Consider the following 23,021-nt stretch of genomic DNA (forward strand, 5'->3'; position numbering starts at 1 on the left):
TTATGCAATTATTTTGGGCAAAGGTCAACCTTTGGATCTCTTTCTTTCATTTTCTGCTGAAAACTAAATTTTTTTGTTTGTGGTATATAGTGTGTGTGTGTGTGTGTGTGTGTGTTAGTGCACCTGTTTGTGCTTGCGTGCATGCAGAGGATTATCGAGTCTGGATGCTGGCATCCTGGAAAAAGCACTCCCCTCTGCCATGGATTATCAATTAAACTAAATGACTCCATTCTGCGTATACGCTTTCCTGCAGCAGTAGTAACGCCGTATTACCTTAATCTCTTTCCCATGTCCCCGCCCACCTACCCCAGGGTAAAGCCCTACCCAGTCCCGGGGTTCCCTTAAATGGGAAACGCTCTGAGCCGTCAATTTGTCAGTGCAATCACTCTGGGAGTGGCTTTGAGTACGCAAAGAACTTTCACTGAACAGTCGAGAATGCGACTTTTTTTTTTTTCCCCCTTTTTTTACCCTCGCTTTTTTTCTCCTCACCCTTTCTCTAGCGCAGTGAGAGATTTGGGGAATAATCTAGGTGGTGCTTTTAATTATGAATGTAATGGTATCAAAGAATAAGTTCTATCAAATTAGAACCTCAGTAATGGGAAAGTAATTGGTTGCTGTCATAGAGCATATCTGCTGTAATCTCCCTTTTCCCAAGGGCAAAATTAAGTCTCTCTCTTCTCTCTCTCTCTCTCTCTCTCTCTCTCTCTCTCTCTCTCTCTCTCTCATCACTTTAGCATGTGATTCCTTTATCACACACATTACCACATTGATTAATTCGAAATCACAATTGATAGGCAAATATAGATATATATATATATATATATATATATATATATTGACCCATAAAGCACTATTTGAACGTTGCAACCATATATTTCGGGCACGTTCAGGGGCACAGGAGGAAGTGACCCGAAAATAACGTTCAGATAGTGTTTAATGGGGCTCCTTTTATCCAAAATTATACTGTTGTATTACAGTAAAAGACGTTCATATATATATATATATATATATATATATATATATATATATATATATATGTGTGTGTGTGGTGTCTGTGTGTGTGTCTGCAAGAGTAATTTACAGTAAAGAACATTTAACTCATAATTACTCGCAAAGTTAATGATAAAAATACATATTTATGTCCCGAACTCTTGATTTTGACACCCAAGCCTCGTTTGAAAGTCCAGAATCAACGCAATTAAAATGACTTTTCAATCGTCCACCGTGGAATAACAAACAGAATTCGCAGAGAGAGAGGGGGGGGGGGGGAGAGAGAGCAGACGGGGGGGGGGGGGGCGGGGACTATCTCATTTTTTAAATACCATGATTAGGGGGAAAAGGCGTTGGCTCAGAGGGGGGGGGGGGGGATGGGGGAGAGACAGAGATGAGAGGGGGGGGATGAGAGAGAGAGACCATTATCCTCTTCATTTTCAAACAACGGCTAGGACAAAGGACCTTTCCTAATTCCTTTAAAAAAATGTCACAGGTGGAGCGAGTAGGTTGCAGATAAAGACTCGACCTTTCCATGTGGGAAAGTTGTGTTCTCCAGGTGAAAAGGATTCTGGCATTAAGCCCCCCCGGGGTAGGGAGGGCGTGAGTTGGCGCCACTTTTTTTTTCGTTCACACATTATATACCTTCTTTTTTTTCCAGTGTTTTGGTCGTGCGAATTGCTTTTTTTTTTTATAATCCCAGAAATTTCTTTGATAAATTTTGAATTACAGAGTATAAAAACATTATGACTGTTCTAGGAACAACAATGGTTTTTTTTTGTTATTAATAAAAATTTTTTCTGTATCTTAGCAAAAACAATCTGAAGGATATCAAATTACACAAATACAGAAATATTCCAAATAGATCAGTATTACTACTACTACTGCTACTACTACTATACTACTACTACTACTTCTACGACTATTATATTATTATTATTATTATTATTATTATTATATTTATATTATTATTATTATATTATTATTATATTATTAGTTAGTATTATTCAGAAGATGAACCCTATTCGTATGGAACAAGCCCTCAGGGATTTATTAACTCTAAATTCAAGCTTCCATCCATGCAAAGCGCCTATGTATGTTTTGTCTGTATCTTATGTATGTATGTATGTATATATGCGTGTGTGTGTTTGTATATATATATATATATATATATATATATATATATATATATATATATATATATATATACTAGACATTCAGTTCATATTTTTGTACCTTGAATTAACCCGCTGGACTGTGCACCTGTTTCTCGTTTCTATTCATGATACTTTAATTGGACTGAGACATGATGTGTGAATAATGGGATCGACGACAGTAGGCCGCTCTGATCCGTGTTGTTTCTTCTTTCAGTCTCCAGACCTTTGATCGTCTGCTGTCTGAAAGATAAGCGTTGTATCTTAAAGGGAAACAACCTTGGTCATCACTCATATATATATTTTTTTCTATCAAGCCTCAAATATCGTTTAATAATTAATCAGTTCGCTTTATTTCGGATGTTAAACGATGTTTGTTTGCCTTAGTATTAATGAGTAATAATCTTACTATAATTGGCGTAATGTCTGTCCGTCCGTCTGTCATTCAATCACGGCCAAACGGTTGGTCCGAAGGGCATGAAACTTGGCAGGATTATAGTGGGGACCCCTAAGATGGTTTATAATGGGGTTTCATCCTACCTCCTCCCCCCTCCCCTCCGAAGGGGGTTGGGGCTGAGAAGGGATTCCCTGAAACAGAGCTGGTTCTGCCCGTGAAACTAGGCTGGTTACGCCCGATGACTTAGTTTACGAATTTTCATACATATTTTTTGTATACATATGTTTGCTAGTTAAATAAATTTCATGTGTGCGTCAGTGATAAAAGAATTCAGTATATATTTGATCTCATCGCCGTGATTCATATAGTAAAAGCATTATGCTACAAATGGCCTTTAGTACCTAGCTCGCTCTACCTCAGAAATAATATATTTTCATATGTATGTTAACCGAAGGGGAATTTTTTTAGTTGTTGATAAGAAGTTACGAGACGACGATCTTGTTATCAGCTTAAAAAAAATTCCCCCTTCGGTTAACATGTATGAAAATATGTTATTTCCGTGGTAGAGCAAATTGGATATTAAAGGACGTTTGTAGAGAGAGAGAGAGAGAGAGAGAGAGAGAGAGAGTGTGTCTTCATAGGCTCTCATTCAAGCTGTGACCACGGTGCTCTCGTCGCTCCATTGGTTTCTCTCTCACCTTTCGGGAGAAAATTAAAGATTTTTAAAAATAGCTTTAATTCTCACTTCGTCTCGATGGTCACCATAACAGCCAGAAATAACGTGAATTCTGAAAAGCATCGACGCACTTTTGATGTCATTATCATTCATATGAAACGATATCCTCTTTTCCTTTCCAACTCAGTAACATAAAACCATCTCATTAACTCTTTAAAAGTTTTCGGTCATCATGAAACATTATAAGGTAAAATTACGAAAGTCCCAGTTCATTATAAATCACCTGAGGATAATGAACGGTACTTTTTTTCATCTCATTATGCAGAACATCATACCGGGTGTAATGAGTTTCATGCCCTATTTACTGAACCTTCGTGTTCAATACTGTGACCTCATTTTTTTGGGGGGAGTTGGGGTTTTGGGGCGGCGGCTGATATGGTAATTATGTCGTGCACCGGAGACGTAACCATTTGTACGTCATTTTAAGCTTCTGTGTTCCTTTATATATATAATATATATATATATATATATATATATATATATATATATATATCTGCCGTGCTACTGTCGACTATAGCAGGAAACTATGTACCTAGCAGTTATTCGATTTTAGTAGAAAATTAAATCTAGCAACCTCTAATCTCTCTCTCTCTCTCTCTCTCTCTCTCTCTCTCTCTCTCTCTCTCTCTCTCTCTCTCTCTCTCTCTCTCTCTCGAATACGAGCTCCCTATTCTACTTATGTTCGTTGTGTTCATAGTAGAAGTGCCACTTGTTCCCAAACCAGCTAGGGACTTACGTAATTCTATCCTGAGGTTTCAAGCACTGTTAGGGTGAATTCCTGCAAGCACTGTTAAGGGGAATTCCTTACGTCCGCTAGACCTTGTCACGGAAGGGGACGTTTAAAGAATTATTTCGTGTGTTTTTCGTGTGTTGATCCTTTCCGTTTTTAGTTGTTCCTGTGTTCCCTCTTTTTCTGTGGGTGGTTCTTCTGCTATTAATATGTTTTCTTGTAATGAGTCGTGAGTGGTTCTTTGGAGAAGTTTTATTTTGAAGAGCTTATAATAATAATAATAATAATAATAATAATAATAATAATAATCGAACAGAGTCCTAAAGCTTTCTGGACAGATTTATCTTTAAATATTTACATATACATAACTGTGGATTTATTTCTCCAGTAATAATAAGAATAGTAAGAAAAGTGATGGACTCCTAAAGAGGTAGGATGTAACCCGGAACCTCACACTATAAATACCACCCAGTCGAATTGGAGGACTGTGATAAAAAAAAAAAAAAAAAAAAAATAATAATAATAATAATAAATTCGATATCATCATCATTCCTTATTTCTTACGCAAATTATTGAAGATCTTTAATCATTATATCCTCTCGTATCATTCTGCTTATTCAATTGACATTCTTAGATGTTTTCTAAACCTATTAATGTTAAGTTCAAATCCAGCGTTCTGTCTTGTTTGGATCCCTATAAGATGTTGGTATGAAGTTGGTAAATATTTTTACCATTATATTTTTATACCTGTTAATTTAAAGTTTGTGGGTTTTTTAGTCGTTTTTAAATAATATTTTTATACGCATTAATTTAAAGTTTATGGGCCTTTTGTGTTATTTTAATAAATTTGTATACCTATTGATTGAAAGTTTATGGGTTTTTTTGTGGATTTTTGTTAGATATATATACCTGTTGATTTAAAGTACATGGGGTTTTTGTATGTTTTTTTTTTTAATTAAATCTTTGTACGTATTGATTTAAAGTTTGTGGTTTTTGTCAGTGGATTTTAAGGTTACGGGGTTTTTAGTGTGTGTGTGTTTTTTTTTTTTTTTTTTTTTTGTACCTGTTGATTTAAAGTTTATAGGATTTTTTAGTGTTTTGTATGAAATTTTTATATCTACCTGTTGATTTAGTTTATGTGGTTTTTTTAGTTTTTTTTTTATTAAAATTTTATACCTACCTGTTGATTTGAATTTTATAGTTTTTTTTAGTGGTTTTTGATTAATTTTTTTTACCTATTGATTTAAGTTTATGGTTTTTTTTAAATTAAATTTTTATACCTGTTGATTTAAGGTTTATGGGTTTTTTTTTATTAAATGTTTATACCTGTTGATTAAATTTTTTTGTTCTCGTGGCCGGGCGCGGCCATTCAGATGTAAAAATAATTCTCGCTCGTTCTGCTGTCTCGTGTTCGGAATAGAAAACAGGGTCACGCAGTGACCTTTGGTGCCCTGTGCAGGTATCAGTAATAATAATTGTTGAAATGTTTCCCTGTATCTGATATTGCAGACCCGCAAAAAAAGCATTCTTTCTTTTGTTGATCTAATATTACTCAACATTCCGACGCCCTTAGCGCGTCTATCCGAGTCAGTAAGCAGGAGCTTTCTTTATTTTGCCAGACTTTGCCGAATATTCGAAGGTAATCTTTATTAGCTTTGCAAATATTACTCAACGTTAAATCATGAGTCCGAATGGGAAATTCTTCCTCAACTGATATTATAGCTAACTCTCTCTCTCTCTCTCTCTCTCTCTCTCTCTCTCTCTCTCTCTCTCTCTCTCTCTCTCTCTGTAGTTCTTGATGTAAATTATTTCAAGGTAAAGTGAATTCGATATTGAGGGATATTCTTTGGCTTGATATTTGAGCGCAGAACAAAGTCAGCATGAGAATTGTTTAAAAAAATTTATATATATATATATATATATATATATATATATGTATATAGGATATACATAGTACATACAGAATGCATACTGTAGCTATATGTATATTTAGATAATTACTATTATACATGCATAATGCAGTGTATATTTCATGCCCTAAGAGTATTACATTAACATACGGTCACGGATATCGGCGATTGGAACGCTTTGTGACGACCCCCACCCCCTCCCCCCCCTCCCCTACCCCACCCCACCCCTATTTTTGTGAGAGGACGCTCCCACTTATAATCCTCTTTGGTTTGGCGATGTGACAAAGCAGCAGCTGCTGTGATGCTGGTTCTGCTGTTCTGCTGCCCCCCGTAATAGCATCGACATTAGCTGCAACGGATATAACGATCATAATCATAATCATTATAATAAATCCGGTAATAGGGCTTTTTTTCACAAGGGGGTCTCCGTCCCCTGTTATTTTATTCAGAGGCGATCTCATTATGACTGATAATTGTATGGGGGGAAGGGGAGGGGGGAAGAGGGGGGGGCTGGGAATATGATGTCCCGTTTTTTATGTAATCATTAATTATTTATATTACATTATCCCTTTATGTTAATTTTACATAATTGATGTCGTCCGTTTGATGTTCGTAATGCAATCAGTGTTGTTTTCTCGTGTTTGTGTTTATTATTTTCGTTACCTATTTTTGTCCCTAACGCGCAAATGGCATATTGATATGAATTAAGTATATATGTATTTAATGCGTATCGTTTTCATGATAAATATATATAATTTCACCCAACGCTCTTTCCCCTTCCCTCAATATTTAATATTACGGAACATTCACCCTCACTCACGTTGGTAGCCGCTTTTTCTCCGATTCCTACCCGCAAGCCGCATCGCTTTGAATTGGCTCGATTTCTCCCCAGGTGAAATAAGAGATAAGGTAGTCTCTCTCTCTCTCTCTCTCTCTCTCTCTCTCTCTCTCTCTCTCTCTGTGGCTTCATCACTCAAGGCGTTTTTAATGTCATCGTATATGACAGGCGAAAGAAGTAAGAAGGTGGGGAGGGGGGGGGTTGGGGGGGGGGTTATGAGAACGCGACTGTTGGTTGTGTGGGGGGAGGGAGGGAGGGAGCAGGCTTCGATGCGACTCTGTTTTCGATTGAGTTATATTTAGTACACAAGTGAAACACTTTTATCCTTGAAAACGCATAGTCATTTTCCTGTGCTTTTTTTCTACGGTAATTATAAAATAAATGAAAACCTCACAGCAACAGTTATACAAGGATTCCATAATAACCATGTATTCTTATTATTATTATTATCATCATTTCATCTAAACCTTTAAACAATAGTGGATGTTCTGGTTGTCCACTTATCCTCAAGAAATTGAGAAGTGATCATATTTAGATTCTACGCTTCCTTGGTATGAATGATGCTATAAGGTATTTTTTATATAAGGTATTTTATATATGAAAATAACGATAGTATAAAAACACAGGAAAATACTAATGCATTTTCAAGTCATAATAGTTTATTTGTGTACCAACAAGAGCAATATCATGAACAACCATAATTATATTGGAATTTGTGATAGCGGTTGTAACCCCATAGTAGTTAATCCATCATCAATTGACTATTCAGAGTCAGACAGAATAGAAATTGAGACCACCACCTTATAATTGTAAAGCCGAATGCATCGAGGTGCTCTTCTTATTAGTAGGAATTCTTATCTTCTATTTTTCTGAGTATAACTGTCTCCTCCCTTCTTATCTCGACTTCGCACCGGCTTTCGATAAAATTAACCTTTCAAAATATTCAGGAAACTCGTGTAAAAGACAGTAAAGACAGTAAGTCGGTTCATAAGGAATTCGTTGCACAACTTCCTGTCAAGTCGCTGAAATCAAATATTCAGTTGTGTACAATCTGTAACAGCCCCAATTCACATCCTTGTTTTTTTTTCCGTCTTCCTGATAAAAGACAGATAACAGTAAGGTTCGTTTAACCTCTCTTCGCTGATGATTCAGGCTTGTCATTCATGTTAGATTTTCGAGGAAGCTAGGAACAGTTTCCAATTAAACAAGATTGTTTAATTGTTTATTGTGAGCTTTCTTTGGTTCAGACAATTTTTTTTTTCTTTCTTTTCAAAGGAACAAATTGAACCCTTAATGTTTGGGTCAGGTGGGTAAGATTTCACCCGTCACTTATTATCTATTGCTCACCAATATGGTCTACAGCCAGATAAGGGAATGCTGCACATTTCATTAAAAAAAAATAATTTGAAAAAATTGATATTTGCCAAAGTTTCTGTATGGTACCGAACTCAGTGCCTAGTTAGGAGGCAGACGCTTGAAATAGTGTACATTCACGTAAGCGTAGAAGGCACAATTCGAAATCTACCGTCGCATCCATTAAAACAGGAGACTTTTGTCCTTCGTTTAACCACAGTCCTTGAGCTGAGGTTTGATGCTTTCTACTACATCAACTTCCTCTGAAATTGTTCGTACTTTAATTGCACTTACAATTTCAAACTGCATCTCCGTTGGTTGGGCTTCAAACTTCGTCTCCTTTGGTTAGTCAAGGTCCAGAATTCCACACCAGTCTTCTTTAGGATGATTGATTGATTTATGGCTGCTAAAATTAGCGTCACATTTTTGGTCATTTCAATCTAAAACAACCACCAACCAAACCTCAAAGAGTATGAAAATCTCCCCTTGCAGACGCCAGCCAATACTAGCCAACTATTGCACTAAAGAAATCAGACAAAATCATGTATTTAATTCTTATGAACCTGAATCATTTTAATTTATTTATTTGTCATCTCATTGATAGTTGCTTTATTTATTTTTCATCTAATTGATAATTACTTTATTTATTTGTTTGTCATGTGATTGATAGTTACTGTTTATAAGGCCAAATAGAATCCAGCAACTCCTCAGCGTAACGTAGCTCTGCATAACGTGAAACTCATTACCAGGGAAATAAATTACTGACTGGGAAGGTAATTAACAAAATCCTTTGTAAGTAATTGGAGTGTGTGTGTGTGTGTGTGTGTGTGTGTAGGTTACGTTGAGTGAGAATTGTCCCTAGGCACTCTTTTCAAAGCATCTCTGTCCATTCTGAAGATCCAGTGGTTCTCTTCAGTTAAAAGTTAATTGTATCTTGAATTGGAGTGGTGTCTTAGACTCTCTCTCCTCTCTCTCTCTCTCTCTCTCTCTCTCTCTCTCTCTCTCTCTCTCTCTTCTTCTTCTTCTTCTTCTTTGAAAGCAATGCATTACCACCCTAAAACAGTTCACCTTGTATTTTGATGATTTATTAATATTTTTATCTATTGATTAATTGATCTTTTTTCTAATTTATTTTCTGATAAGGGATCTCTCATTCTGTGTTTCCATATGAATAAGGGTTTATTTTCTGAATAATAATAATAATAATAATAATAATAATAATAATAATAATAATAATAATATATCTTATAAGTATGTGTACTGTCATTGCTATCGAATGGTTAGTATATATAATATAGTTACCCTTCCAAATGAACGACTATCACCCAGCGGTCTTTTGCGCTCATGCTCAGGCAAAGACACAAGGAAATGAATAGTTTAGACTAGTAATACTACTACCACGCCAACTTCTGTGAAAAACAATATCGAATGGTCGCTAGCGTCACTCTTCTGAATGAAGAACCTTCACTCAGCGGTCTTTTGAGCTTATAGGGATGTTTACCTCCCTGGTAAACTATGCTGGGAAACGCATAGTTCTGCTACAAACCACTACTACTACTACTACTACTACTACTATAAATACTCCTACTACTTTGAAAACAGTATCGAAAACATGGTATTGGCCCTTTTCCTAAATAAAAATCAGTATTCTTGTGCTCATGCTCAGGCAAAGATGTAAGGAAATGGATAGTTCTACGGCAGACTATTCCCAATACTACTCTTACTAATTATACTATTTGAAAAATAGTGATTTTTTTTTATCGTCATTTCAGATTTGTGATGGAGGAGTCGGAGGAAAGCGCGTCGTCACTATAGGCGTCCACGACACCATCATGAGCCACACCACGATCAGGGTGAGTTTCTTGGGCGACCAACCCTTTTTTTTTTTTTTTTTTTTTTTTTTTTTTTTTTTTTTTTTTTTGCCGATGTTGATTTTTTCCTTTGTTGTTTGTATTGTTTTTATTAATGAATTTATATATTTGTTTATTTATTTGTATATTTATTTATTGTTTGAAGGGATATTTTTGGGAGGAATCGAAGACTATCTTCAGGACGTGAATGATAAAGGCAGATAATAGTTTGTTTCAAGTCGTATCTTGCTTATGGCGATGTGTTGAAGGTACAGATATAATTATTATTTTTTATTTCGTTACGATATAAAATCACTCCCAGATAAGAGATAACAGAATATCTGAATATCGTCGCCGATAAGCGAGAAGTTTTTCTCCTTCGTAATATGTAACTGTAAGTCTTGTAACTCTTTATTGTAGTTCTTTTAGTAGCATTTACCTGAAGGAAGTGGTTATAGAAATGGCGATCGTTATGGCTTTATTTAAGAAGACCGTGCTGAATTCGGGTGTTTAATGAGAGCTGTGTGTTAGAGATTTATATACGTAAGTATTGAGTGGAAAGTCTGTGACACGTTTCATTCAGGTAGAGACGAACAGGACGCGTAATAGAGATGTTCAGTGATATACCGATAATCTCATGAATTCTTCTTCTTCTTCTTATTATTATTATTATTATTATTATTATTATTATTATTATTATTATTACTACAAAATACTCTTTACAGCAGGAATCTTGAAATGGAAAAACAAATCCACTGCTATGCATGTTTACTTATATTTAAAGGTAAATCGGTGCAGAGAACTTTCGGGAATCTGTTCGGTTCCCCTGCTCAGTCTGAGATTGACAACGGGAATCTAACAGATTCCCGAAAACTCTCTGCACAGATTTATCTTTAAATATGTAGTACAACGTACATAACTGCGGGTTTATTTCTACGTTATTATTATTTTATTAGTTATTATTTTTTTTTTTTTTTTTTTTTTTTTTTTTTTTTTTTTTTTTTTTTTTTTGCTCTATCACAGTCCTCCAATTCGACTGGGTGGTATTTATAGTGTGGGGTTCCGGGTTGCATCCTGCTCCTTAGGAGTCCATTACTTTTCTTACTATGTGTGCCGTTTCTAGGATCACACTCTTCTGCATGAGGCCCGGAGCTACTTCAGCCTCTAGTTTTTCCAGATTTCTTTTCAGGGATCTTGGGATCGTGCCTAGTGCTCCTATGATTATGGGTACGATTTCCACTGGCATATTCCCATATCCTTCCTTATTTCTATTTTCAGATCTTGATACTTATCCATTTTTTCCCTCTCTTTCTCTTCAACTCTGGTGTCCCATGGTATTGCGACATCAATGAGTGATACTTTCTTCTTGACTTTGTCAATCAACGTCACGTCTGGTCTGTTTGCACGTATCACCCTATCCGTTCTGATACCATAGTCCCAGAGGATCTTTGCGTGATCGTTTTCTATCACTCCTTCAGGTTGGTGCTCGTACCACTTATTACTGCAAGGTAGCTGATGTTTCTTGCACAGGCTCCAGTGGAGGGCTTTGGCCACTGAATCATGCCTCTTTTTGTACTGGTTCTTTGCAAGTGCCGGGCATTCACTTGCTATGTGGTTTATGGTTTCATTTTTCGTATTGCACTTCCTACATATTGGGAGAGATGTTATTTCGTCTATCGTTCTTTGAACATACCTGGTTCTTAGGGCCTGATCTTGTGCCGCTCGTTATCATTCCTTCAGTTTCCTTCTTTAGCTCTCCCCTCTGTAGCCATTGCCAATTGTCATCGCTGGCTAGTTCTTTAGTCTGTCTCATGTATTGTCCGTGCATTGGTTTGTTGTGCCAGTCCTCCTGTTCTTTCTGTCTTTCTCCTGTCTCTGTATATTTCTGGGTCTTCGTCTACTTTTATTAGTCCTTCTTCCCATGCACTCTTTAGCCACTCGTCTTCACTGGTTTTCAGATATTGCCCCAGTGCTCTGTTTTCGATGTTGACGCAGTCCTCTATACTTAGTAGTCCTCTCCCTCCTTCCTTTCGTGTTATGTATAGTCTGTCCGTATTTGCTCTTGGGTGTAGTGCTTTGTGTATTGTCATTTGTTTCCTGGTTTTCTGATCTATGCTGCGGAGTTCTGCCTTCGTCCATTCCACTATCCTGCGCTGTATCTGATTACTGGCATGCCATGTGTTTTATGGCTTTTATCATATTTCCGGCGTTGAGTTTTGACTTGAGTATCGCCTTGAGTCTCTGCATATATTCTTTCCTGATCGTGGTCTTCATCTCTTGGTGTTTTATATATCCTCCTTCCATTATTCCCAGGTATTTGTATCCTGTCTCATCATATGTGTTTGATGTTGCTCCCATCTGGTAGCTTTATCCCTTCAGTTCTCGTTACTTTGCCTTTTTGTATGTTGACTAAGGCGCATTTTTCTATTCCAAACTCCATCCTGATGTCCCCAGATACAATCCTTACAGTCTGGATTAGGGTATCTATTTCCTTGATGCTCTTACCATACAGCTTGATGTCGTCCATGAACATCAGATGGTTGATTCTGTTGCCTCTTTTCTTGAGTTGGTACCCGGCATCCATCTTCCGTAGTACTTTTGTCATGGGAATCATGGCTACTACGAAGAGTAGTGGGGACAGTGAGTCGCCCTGGAAGATCCCTCTCTGATATTAACCTCTGCTAGTTTTATTCCAGAGCTTGTAAGTATTGTATTCCAGTTGCGCATTGTATTTTTGAGGAAGCTGATGGTATTTTCCTCTGCCCCATATATTTTCAGGCATTCTATTAGCCATGTGTGTGGTATCATGTCGAAGGCTTTCTTATAGTCTATCCATGCCATGCTTAGGTTGGTTTTCCTTCTCCTACTGTTCTTCATTACCATTTTGTCTATCAGGAGCTGGTCTTTTGTGCCCCTACACTTCCTTCTGCAGCCTTTCTGTTGGTGGGGATGGTGTTTGTCTCCTCTAGGTAGTTGTATAGCCTTTCACTGATGATACCTGTTAGTAACTTCCACATTATTGGTAGGCAGGTGATAGGCCTGTAGTTACTGGCTATATTTCCCTTACTCTTGTCTTTTTGTACTAAGGATGTTCTTCCTGTGGTCATCCATTTGGGTGCTTGGTGATTTGAGATACAATGCTGGAGTTGTTCGCTATCTAGGGTGTAGGGCCTTGAAGTTTTTTGAGCCAGTATCCATGGACTTCATCGGGACCTGGGGCTTTCCAGTTTGGCATTTTCTTAGTTGGTGTCTGACTGTGTCTGTCGTGATGTCTGTGAATCTTTGTTTTATTCTCCCTGTTTCTTCTTCCTTGACTTCCTGGAGCCATGTTGCATGTTTGTTGTGTGATACCGGATTGCTCCATATGTTTTCCCAGAGTCTCTTACTTGGTTCGGCTTCAGGAATTTCTGGGTGGTTGTCTTCCCCTCTTAGTTGGCTGTATAGTCTTTTCTGGTTGGTTCCGAATAGTTTGTTCTGTTGGTATCCCATTATTACCTGTTCATGTACCGTTGGATCTTGTGTGCTTTGGCCTAAGCCTCTGTTTTACATCTTCTATTGTGTTGTTTAGTCCCTCCCCTCTTGTACTTTGTATTTCTCGTTGAGTTCTCCCTTGTTTTCTTGCTTCTTAGCCTTTTTTCTGCCATCTCTTTCAGTTTACTCAAGTCAGATCTCATCACCATGATTTGCTTTTCCAGGCGCCTGTTGGGTTGGTTGTGACGGTGGTGTTGGTGTTCGAATCCCCATCAGTTCTGCTACTAATCTTGCTCCTGCATATGTCAAGTTATTTGTTTCTGTGATACTGGTGGTGTGTATTAGGCCCATTATTTCATTGACCTCACTTGTTTTCTCCCTTAATTTCTTGTTGTTGTAGGCTTTCATGGAGGGGATTTTTGTTCTCTGTATCTGGCTCCATCCATTGTCTAATCTTTTCTACCCATTCCGTCCTCTCTGTTACTTCGTCGGTGTTTCTTCGTGTGTCGTTGTTTGATACCTCATCCTCCCTGTCGTCCTTCTGTGGCAAAATCGTCTCTCAGTTCGTCTTCGGGTAATTCGTTGTCGTGTGACATTTCCTTTCCAGTTCTCTCTTTCTGTTGGGGAGAGCCAGTTCTTTTTCTTTATGTTCCTTACTTGGTCTGCCAGCCTCTGCTCTGTTTGGGGGGTGTTATTCCTCTCATTCCAGATGTTGACCAATCTTCTTCTATATCCTCTCTCCGTCGGGTTTTTGCTTCTGATGTAGCATCTCCATATTTCCTTATTTCTTCTCTTGTCCATTTCTTCCTTTTTGCTTCTGTAGCTCCAATCTCAGGCTGTTGATTACTTTCGTTGTGGTGATCAGTTGCTGGATGACGACCTCCAAGTACCTGACCGTCTTCCCCTACAATTGGGTTGAATACCTGGTTGCCGGACGAAGCTCCTCTGTTGCCAGAGGTTCCATTTACGTCGTTGTCGTTTATTCCTTCATTTCTTTCCATCATTGCTGAGTTTTGCTATTTAACCCATAGCTGGACCCTAACCCATCAGGGATAGGTACTCATTTACAGCCGAGTAGACTGAGGAAATTATGGTAAAGATCCTTTCCCAAGGAATCAACGCCGAGGAGAGCGGTCACCCATCCAACGACTGACCAGCCCCAATGTTGCTTAACTTGACTTAAGTCTATTGACGACCTAACCCACTCCTCCACGGCGCCACATATTATTATTATTATTATTATTATTATTATTATTATTATTATTATTATTATTATTATTATTATTATTATTATTATTATTATTATTATTATTATTATTATAGGTTAGCGTGACGAGACCACAGAGTCACATTGCTAGGTAGGAAGAAACTAGAGGGTTGAATATTGAAAAAAAGTTATAAAGTATCTTGGATGGAATCTAAAGTATAATATCACATCTGTAGTCTCGGGTTGAAGTGAGAATTCGGAGAGAAAGAGAATATGAGAGTCAGGTGGGAATTAAAAAAGAAAAAAAATTCTTTAACTAAAAAGAGAACGAGAGCTAAAAGGAAACCAAGGAAAACTGAAAGATTGTGGAATGGAATAATTCACAATAGTTTGCAGTAGACATAGAGAAAGGCTATAAGGTCTATTAGCATAAGTGGTCGAGTCTTGTGGGGAGAACGAGAGAGAAAAAAGATTAATATTACACATTAGCTTCAGGAACAAGGTTTTAGAAAGACGTGGATTTAGTGACCGGATAAAGCATTAAAAAGAAATACCCTTTACATATAGGAAGTAAAGACCGTACAGTGTGGAAGACAGTGCTCAATAGAACTGGCTTAAAAGCTTGACGTAATAAGCTGATAATGAAGCTTTTTGACTACCTTTTCTGTCAAGTTTTTCTGATTAGTGAATATAAGCTTCGTTTCTCTGTCGCTCAATTAGTCCAGTTTTTTTTTTTTTTTTTTTTTTTTTTTTTTTTTTTTTTTTTTTGGGGGGGGGGGCGGCAGTCGCTTGCCCAATTTTATTTTAATTTCTTTCCAACTACCGCACGATGTCACATGTTCGTCCAGGGGTCTCGTTGTAAAACAAGACTTCATTAAAATTTCTTTTCAGTTTTTCAAACTGGGGACCTGGCTGCATTAAAAAAGAGAGAGAGGGGATATTCGTGTATTTTTTTTAATCAGATTCAAGCTGGTCATCCCCGAATTTTAAGCCCGAATTTCCATCGACATGAGAGATACGGTCCTTTGTTTCAGACAAAGATCTCGTTAATGTAATCGGAGAATATAGCAAGTTGGTTCCTTTGAGAAATGAAACCGGCCTCATCATAGCCTGCCTTTGAAATGACCGAAGGTCTCTCTCTCTCTCTCTCTCTCTCTCTTCTCTCTCTCTCTCTCTCTCTCTCTCTCTCTCTGTATGGAAGAGTTTAAAAGAAAGATAGACAAAATCATGAGGACACTGTGAATGCACAGTAAAACCTTCTCCTACAGATAAGTGAGCACACGATGTCTCTTCGGATGGACTAACAAGTCTCAGTGACATCCTAATCCTTGTAACTCTCTCTCTCTCTCTCTCTCTCTCTCTCTCACACACTAGTAGTAGGTGTTTTGAGTTTGATGATGGTGATGATACGTTAGGTAGTAATCAGGACAAAAAAAAGCTATTTGATATATAATATATATATAATATTATATAATATATAATATTATATATATATCACAATAGCTTTTTTCCTGCTTACTACCTAACGTATCATCACCATCATCAAGAAATATATATATATATATATATATATATATATATATATATATATATATATATATATATATATATTCTTATGAGTTACAGGGAACAAAATCACCCGACTGGCTGTTATGTTTGCCATGTATTTGGTTTTGGCGTTATTAATCTATTTTTTATTTATTTTTTTGTTAAAGCCTTCATTTCTGTTTTCGTTTTAACTTTGGGTTTAGTTTTCGTTTGTGTGTGCGTGTGTGTGTGACTTGAGCATGGTTTTACTGATTTCCTGCAGCTAAAACGGATGATAAAAGTTGGTAGAGAAAGTGTGTTTCATCGACTTGAGACAAGACGCGGTAATATTTGAATACTCGATTGGCTGTCAGTCAAAAATCTGAATTAATTCTCTCATCGGGACATCAGCCTGACCTTTCGATGTTCACGATTGTGTCATCTGTCAGTCAGTGTGCGTGTGTGTGTCTGTGTGTGTGTGTGTGCGTTTGTGTGTGTGTATGTTTGTATGTTTGACATTTCCCAGGTCTGTGTTTATTTGTTGAAACAAAACAGTTTTTCGTATCCTTATTTATTTTTTGGTGTGTTAAAATATGTCTAGTTTTGTAATGTTAGTGTTATTTATAGTCTGATGTCACTTATGACTCCAGTAATTAAGTAATCATTTTGCATAATGATTTGAGCGATGTACTGTAATGAGTAATTGTCTAGATATAGTAAAAAGTAATGTGTGAGTATTAATCCTACTCCTATGCAATGATAGTCGAAAACCTTATAATTATTCTACGTGGAAATTGTCATTTACCCTTATTCCAATGTCTAATTTTAGTTTTTATATCTACGTAATTTTCATACTAATTTCTCATTGTCTTTCTGATTTGATTTTTTTTCACGGAAATTGTATCACAGTATATGTTTTTGTTATAAATGAATTTTAACGTTTTTATTGCTGGCCACTGTTTTTTTTTTATTTCATGTTGTATTGTAGGTTTGCATATTTTAGTTTTTTCAGGAAATATATATTTTTAGTTTTTTTTTTTGTTCTGAACGAAAAACACCATTTTTGGCCCTGTGATATACTAGTTTTTATTAGTATATTTTTCATTAGTATTGACAAACATACAACAAATGGAAATGGGAAATGTTCCTGATTCATGACTTATACTTTTAATGTCTGTCATTTCATTGAATACCTTTTTCTTCCTAGAACTTTCACGACCTTATTTATAGGTGTAATTGTTAATTTTAGAGATTATTAGGTGTACAAGTTACAGAAAATGCTGTTTTAAAGATTAATTTACTTTATATAATCTGTTTTATTGAATGTTTATCTAATCAGTTTTATTGAATATTTTTATTCTCAATATCTGGCATTCTATTCTGATCATACACTACCTGACAGTTCACAGAGAATGGCTGATTCATTATCAACCAGGAAACGCATCGTCATAAATATATATGTAATAAAGAGATTCTTCAGGAAATCGCATAAGCAAAACAAAAGCTTCTTAAAGGAGTAACAAGGCTGAAAATAATTGCACAGGAATGTGGTTATTTGTCCTTAATAAAAATACGTTAAAACTTAGATCGCAGTGATGTTGTGGATGGTTATTATAAAGAAAATATAATTATGAAGGCTATGATCTGGTGCTAGTCGCAAAGCTAAGACTTCATTCATATTTTAAAATTTATTAAATAATGGGAGATATCATAAACATATTTCCAAAGGATAAAGTGTTGAATTTACATTCGCGGTTTCTCGTGAATTTGTGGTCTTAAGTTTTTTAAAATGAACATTACAGTACATCATATTGTGAATATATATATATATATATATATATATAAATATTATATATATATGTGTGTGTGTGTGTGTATCTATATAATATATATAATATTATATATAAAAATTAAATATTTTGGTTTTCTATATATATATTATATATAGGATATGATGCTACATTATATATATCATATATATATATATAATACCTATGAATAATATAGATATCATATATATTATATATACATCCCATCTCCTTAATTAAGATATGTAACTTTGTTCTCAGCAGTCCTGTTTTATTTAATATCTGTATCCCTATGCCATACCTTTCACATACATAAAGGTAGAATATGAAGGACAGACTCCCCCTCCCTCCTCCCCTCCCCCAAGATCTCTTTATTTATATGAAAAATAAAAACCTTTCCTTAAAACCCAGATTAAAAGAAAAAAAAGGTGAGGTTATGATGTAATCGTGACTGCTGCTGCTGTTATTATTATTTTTTTTAAATAATTGTTGTTGGTGTTGTTGTTGTTGTTGTTGTTGTTGTTGTAGTAAGAGAATGAAACGAAACGGAAACGAAACGAAACATGGTTTCACAGCCTCCCATTTTTTTGCTTCACTCCTTCAGTTCTGTTGTTGAGCAGGCACTTGGGGAACAAACACACCTCGAGGATTTGTAAACACCAACAGGTGCAAAGTGAGTCACTCTATATTTATTTATTTATTCATTCCGCTAATTATCACTATTTTTACGTTTTTTTTTCTTTCTTTAACTTTCGTCACTTTCGCGAGGCGATTATTTCCTTCTTCCTGGACTTGGATTCACCAAGAGAGATTTTTTATTTTCTCAAAAATATTTACGATTTCGTAAAGTCATTCGAGAGGTCCTATTACGTTTCTTTATATTACGTCACTAAAATGTTTACGATGTCCTAATTCCTGCTGAAAGTGCGTCAGCAATAATCTCTCTCTCTCTCTCTCTCTCTCTCTCTCTCTCTCTCTCTCTCTCTCTCTCTCTCTCTCTCTCTCTCTCTCTCTCTCTCTCTCTCTCTCTCAGATGCTTTGCTTGCCTTTTGATGAGGAATTAATACATTTAAAAAAGTCTTTCATTCATTAGCCCATTGCCATTTTTTTCATTTCATGTTCGCTTTTCTTTTTTTATTCGGCTTCATTCTCGTAAGCATTTTCATATTCGTTTATGTATAAACTTCCGTTTATCCTTCAGGTTCTTCTCAGTTTTATCCCTTTGTTCTAAGTTCCACGTTGGCCGAGTGCATTTCGCGCTCGGCTACCAACCCGGTGGTCCGAAGTTCGATTCTCGGCTCAGCCAACGCGGAACCAGAGGAATTTATTTCTGGTGATAGAAATTCATTTCTCGATATAGTGTGGTTCGGATCCCACAATAAGCTGTAGGTCCCGTTGCCAGGTGACCAATTGGTTCCTAGCCACGTAGAAATATCTAATCCTTCGGGCCAGCTGTTAATCAGTTCAGTGGTCTGGTAAAACTAAGATATACTTAACTTATCCCTTTATTCTTTGTTTTCACTCCATTCATGTTTACAGTTCGTTACTCTTTTTATGCTGACCTATTCATTCTTATTCGTGATTTCCGTTTGTCATATATAAGTAATAAAGACTATAGCTTTTCAGTTCTTCATTTGTTCCTTCCTTAACTCTGTGATTCGTTGGTATCCCAAATCGTTGTATTTTGCGTTTTCATGGTCACTTCTTAATTCATGTTGATTATTCATTGAATAATGCATTCATTGTTAATCTTTTTATTTGATTCAACAGCCATTATTTGGTTTATAGTCGATTATAGAGACTTGTTCCATTCTTATATTTAATCTGAGAGTCTCAGATACCATGGCATCTTTTACCTCTCAAGAGAATCCAGGATCCATTTTTGTACTATTTATTTTGTTCTATTTATTTCTGTCTGTTTTCTGCCTCTAATGTCATGCCTTGTCTGTTTGTCCTTAGATCTGTCTCGCCCCTCTGTCCTCAGATCCGTGGCTGTCATGCCTGTCTATACTTCCAGCATGAACAACTCCTGGTCCTGTCTTTTTATTTATTCTATTTTTTCTTTATTAAATTTTTTTTTGTTCTGTGATGACGCAATCCCTTGTCCCCTTTTGGAACCCCAAGGTGTCACGTTTGTATTCCCGTTTTCTGTTTGTGTATTCCCGTTTTCCTTTTTTTTAAATCACGGCAGATCATGAGCAGATGTTGAAGAGGATATGATATGATGATTGATGCCTCTGGCCTTGCATGGATTATTATAATGATGATGATGATGATGAAGCAGATGCAATTGCACGTAGATTCTGTTGCTGCTGCTGCTGCTGCTACTCAACTTTGATAACACCATCTCAAGGGATAAAATCACAATTGCATGTCACTCCTCCCCCCTCCTCCTCTTGTCGTAGGCGGATTGGAACGAGCAAGAAGGAGGAATTATATTTAAGTGTATGCTTGATTTTTTTTGGCATGAATTATATCCATACTTTTAATGAGAGTCACAATGCCTCAATGCTTTTCGAAGGCTTGAAAAGAGTGTATACTGTGCTTGAATTTTTATAGCTTGTTTATTTATGTATAAAATCATGTGCCGTGCTGATATGACCCTATATGACCTTAGCAATGGGGTCAGTTTAGTTTATTGCCAGATAAATGCTAAGTTATTTGCTTGCAGATTTTTTTTTTATTTGCTCACTTTTACCCGTAGATGATATTTGAAGAGCCATATTGTGCTTCCTTGTTATTGGGCAAACAAGAGATAGTTTACTCCAATGAAAAATGTGGTATTGTAAGAGTTGTCCAAACATTCTTATATTAATATAATTAATAGATATATATATATATATATATATATATATATATATATTCTATTACAGGTAATTGTTGAAACGCGACGGTAATTTTATGCCTGGAAGTTTTACTCTTATATGTATATGAAAATATATTATTTATGATTTCCGGACACTTACTGTTTAATGTCCACATAAGTCTGTTGAATTTACCAATGACAATTTCTATGATGTTGCTCGTAAGGCAAATGTAGTTTTAACTGTTAGCATGGGAAGGATGGGTTTGCGTTTACGTCCAGTAAAATGCAGTGGAATTCAACTGGCATGTAAATCATATTGATGGCACTGTTGTTAGTCACTGACATTCTCCTCTTAGTGTATTGAAAAAGGCTAGGAAATTGATGAGTCAGGAGAAAATGTGACTGTGTTCATACACTAGTACACATACATACATTCATTCAAAGGTTTGGGACGCTTACTTCATAATAAGAGGACCCCTTTTTGAACCCATGATGTGGACAGAACATTATAGGCTTGATCCTTTTAAACCCAATGTAGGCCTTTGCCGTGAAATAATACGTAATCTTCAGTCCATTTTAAAGGGTTGCTGAGGATATATATATATATATAATATATATATATATATATATATATATATATATATATATATATATATGTATATATATATATATATATATATATATATATATATATTATATATATATATATACATACACATACACATACATACATACATACATGCATACATACATATTCCATGACTAACTCATACTTTCCCTTTAGTTTGAGATATAATTACATGGTAGGAAACCTTGAATTTGATTTGGGGTAAATGACGGAACTATATATATATTTTGCGTTCATGTAAATAATGATAGTTTAACATTTATATTGATTGGTAAAGCATCCCCAAGTTCAAGATAATGGCCAGACTGAAGAAGATCTAAAACTGGTCATGGTTATCAAGCAGTAAAATCGAGCCATGTTTGTATGCTTGCAACACAGAATAAAGCTTTGCTTCCTTATTAAATAGATTGGCCTAATTATGATAAGGCAGTATGAAGGTAATAGCTAAGTATGTGGCAATGTTTGTACTGTTTCACTTAATAAGAGCAGTAAAGTAGGAGCTGCTTGATGGTTTATATATATGCTAATAATATATTTATGTACAGAGGCTCAAAAATGTCGTAACACTGAAAAAATAGGCTGTGAAAAGCGTTTAAGAACATTTTCGATGTTTGTAAAAATCCTATAATTTTCTAGGACTCATAACGTTTATTTAAATGATAAGCAAGCGAATGAGAGATATTTTATTTTTTGCATAGTGCATTATTTGCTAGGTAAACTAGTCGCTTTTATATCCGTAGAATATTAGAATATGGTGATTTTTTATATCAATATATTGCAAAACATTTATCCTATTATTATGTGGAATGTAAATTTAAGACTAAATTAACCTTAATAATGTTATTTAGAGTACTAATTCAAGTTTGTGGCATTTCATCAGCCTATCTCGTTGCATTTCATTCAACTCTGACGTCATTTTGACGTCACACGGTACCCTACCTCACTTAATCCATCGACCAATGACGTCACGCGGCACCCATACTTCCCTTAACCACCGCCCTATGACTTTGCAGGGTGCTTGGGCCCCTGATACGGAGGTTGTGGCGCGTTATGCTTTTGCGGGGACGTCCCCAGAGGATCTGCCCTTCGCCAAGATGGAACAACTGACCATCGTTCGCTCCACCAACGACCCCAACTGGGTCAAGGCCAGGAATCGCGACGGGATGGAGGGGATGATTCCCACCTCGTACGTCACCGAGAGCCGCAAGGAGGTCAAGCTCAATACCATGGCGTAAGTAGATCGGATTTATTTATTGATTTGTTTATTTATCATAATATTTTTTCTCTTTATTTATGTCTCCTTTAGCTTCCTCGTACTTTATTCTTTGGAAGCTTGAATTTCTAGTCAGTGGCCCCTGTGGTGGGCTTGTTCCATATGAATAGGGTTCATCTTTTGAATAATAATAATAGAAATAATAATAATGATAATAATAATTATAATGATTATTCTCCTTACAATTTATGTTTCCCCGCACTGCTAATGTCGTGTGTTCTATTTGAAACTCGATTATCTCATAATTCGTCACATAAATCTCTCGCTTATATAGCTCAAAAATTGTTGTATTATTGCAGTCAATATTTTCTTATCCATGCATTGAATATTAATGAGTTATTAT

At 36.1% G+C, this 23,021-nt stretch overlaps 1 protein-coding gene across 4 annotated transcripts in view; it reads left to right on the plus strand.

Moving 5' to 3' along the window:
* The window catches only part of LOC135207533 (tyrosine-protein kinase CSK-like), a 47,539-nt gene that overhangs the window by 16,775 nt on the left and 7,743 nt on the right, over positions 1-23,021 (plus strand). Inside the window, exons 2-5 of one of the 4 annotated variants that reach the window (XM_064239351.1) lie at positions 9,881-9,961; positions 18,576-18,644; positions 20,163-20,416; positions 22,419-22,636. In XM_064239351.1, the coding sequence (XP_064095421.1) occupies positions 20,219-20,416; positions 22,419-22,636 (416 nt within the window). In that variant the 5' untranslated portion in view covers positions 9,881-9,961; positions 18,576-18,644; positions 20,163-20,218. Of the gene's footprint in view, positions 1-9,880; positions 9,962-10,392; positions 10,502-18,575; positions 18,645-20,162; positions 20,417-22,418; positions 22,637-23,021 lie in introns of those variants that run through there. The other 3 variants (XM_064239353.1, XM_064239352.1, XM_064239354.1) reach the window with 3 other exon arrangements.

Source organism: Macrobrachium nipponense, chromosome 32, assembly GCF_015104395.2.
Source record: "Macrobrachium nipponense isolate FS-2020 chromosome 32, ASM1510439v2, whole genome shotgun sequence".
NCBI classification, from domain to species: Eukaryota; Metazoa; Arthropoda; class Malacostraca; order Decapoda; family Palaemonidae; genus Macrobrachium; species Macrobrachium nipponense.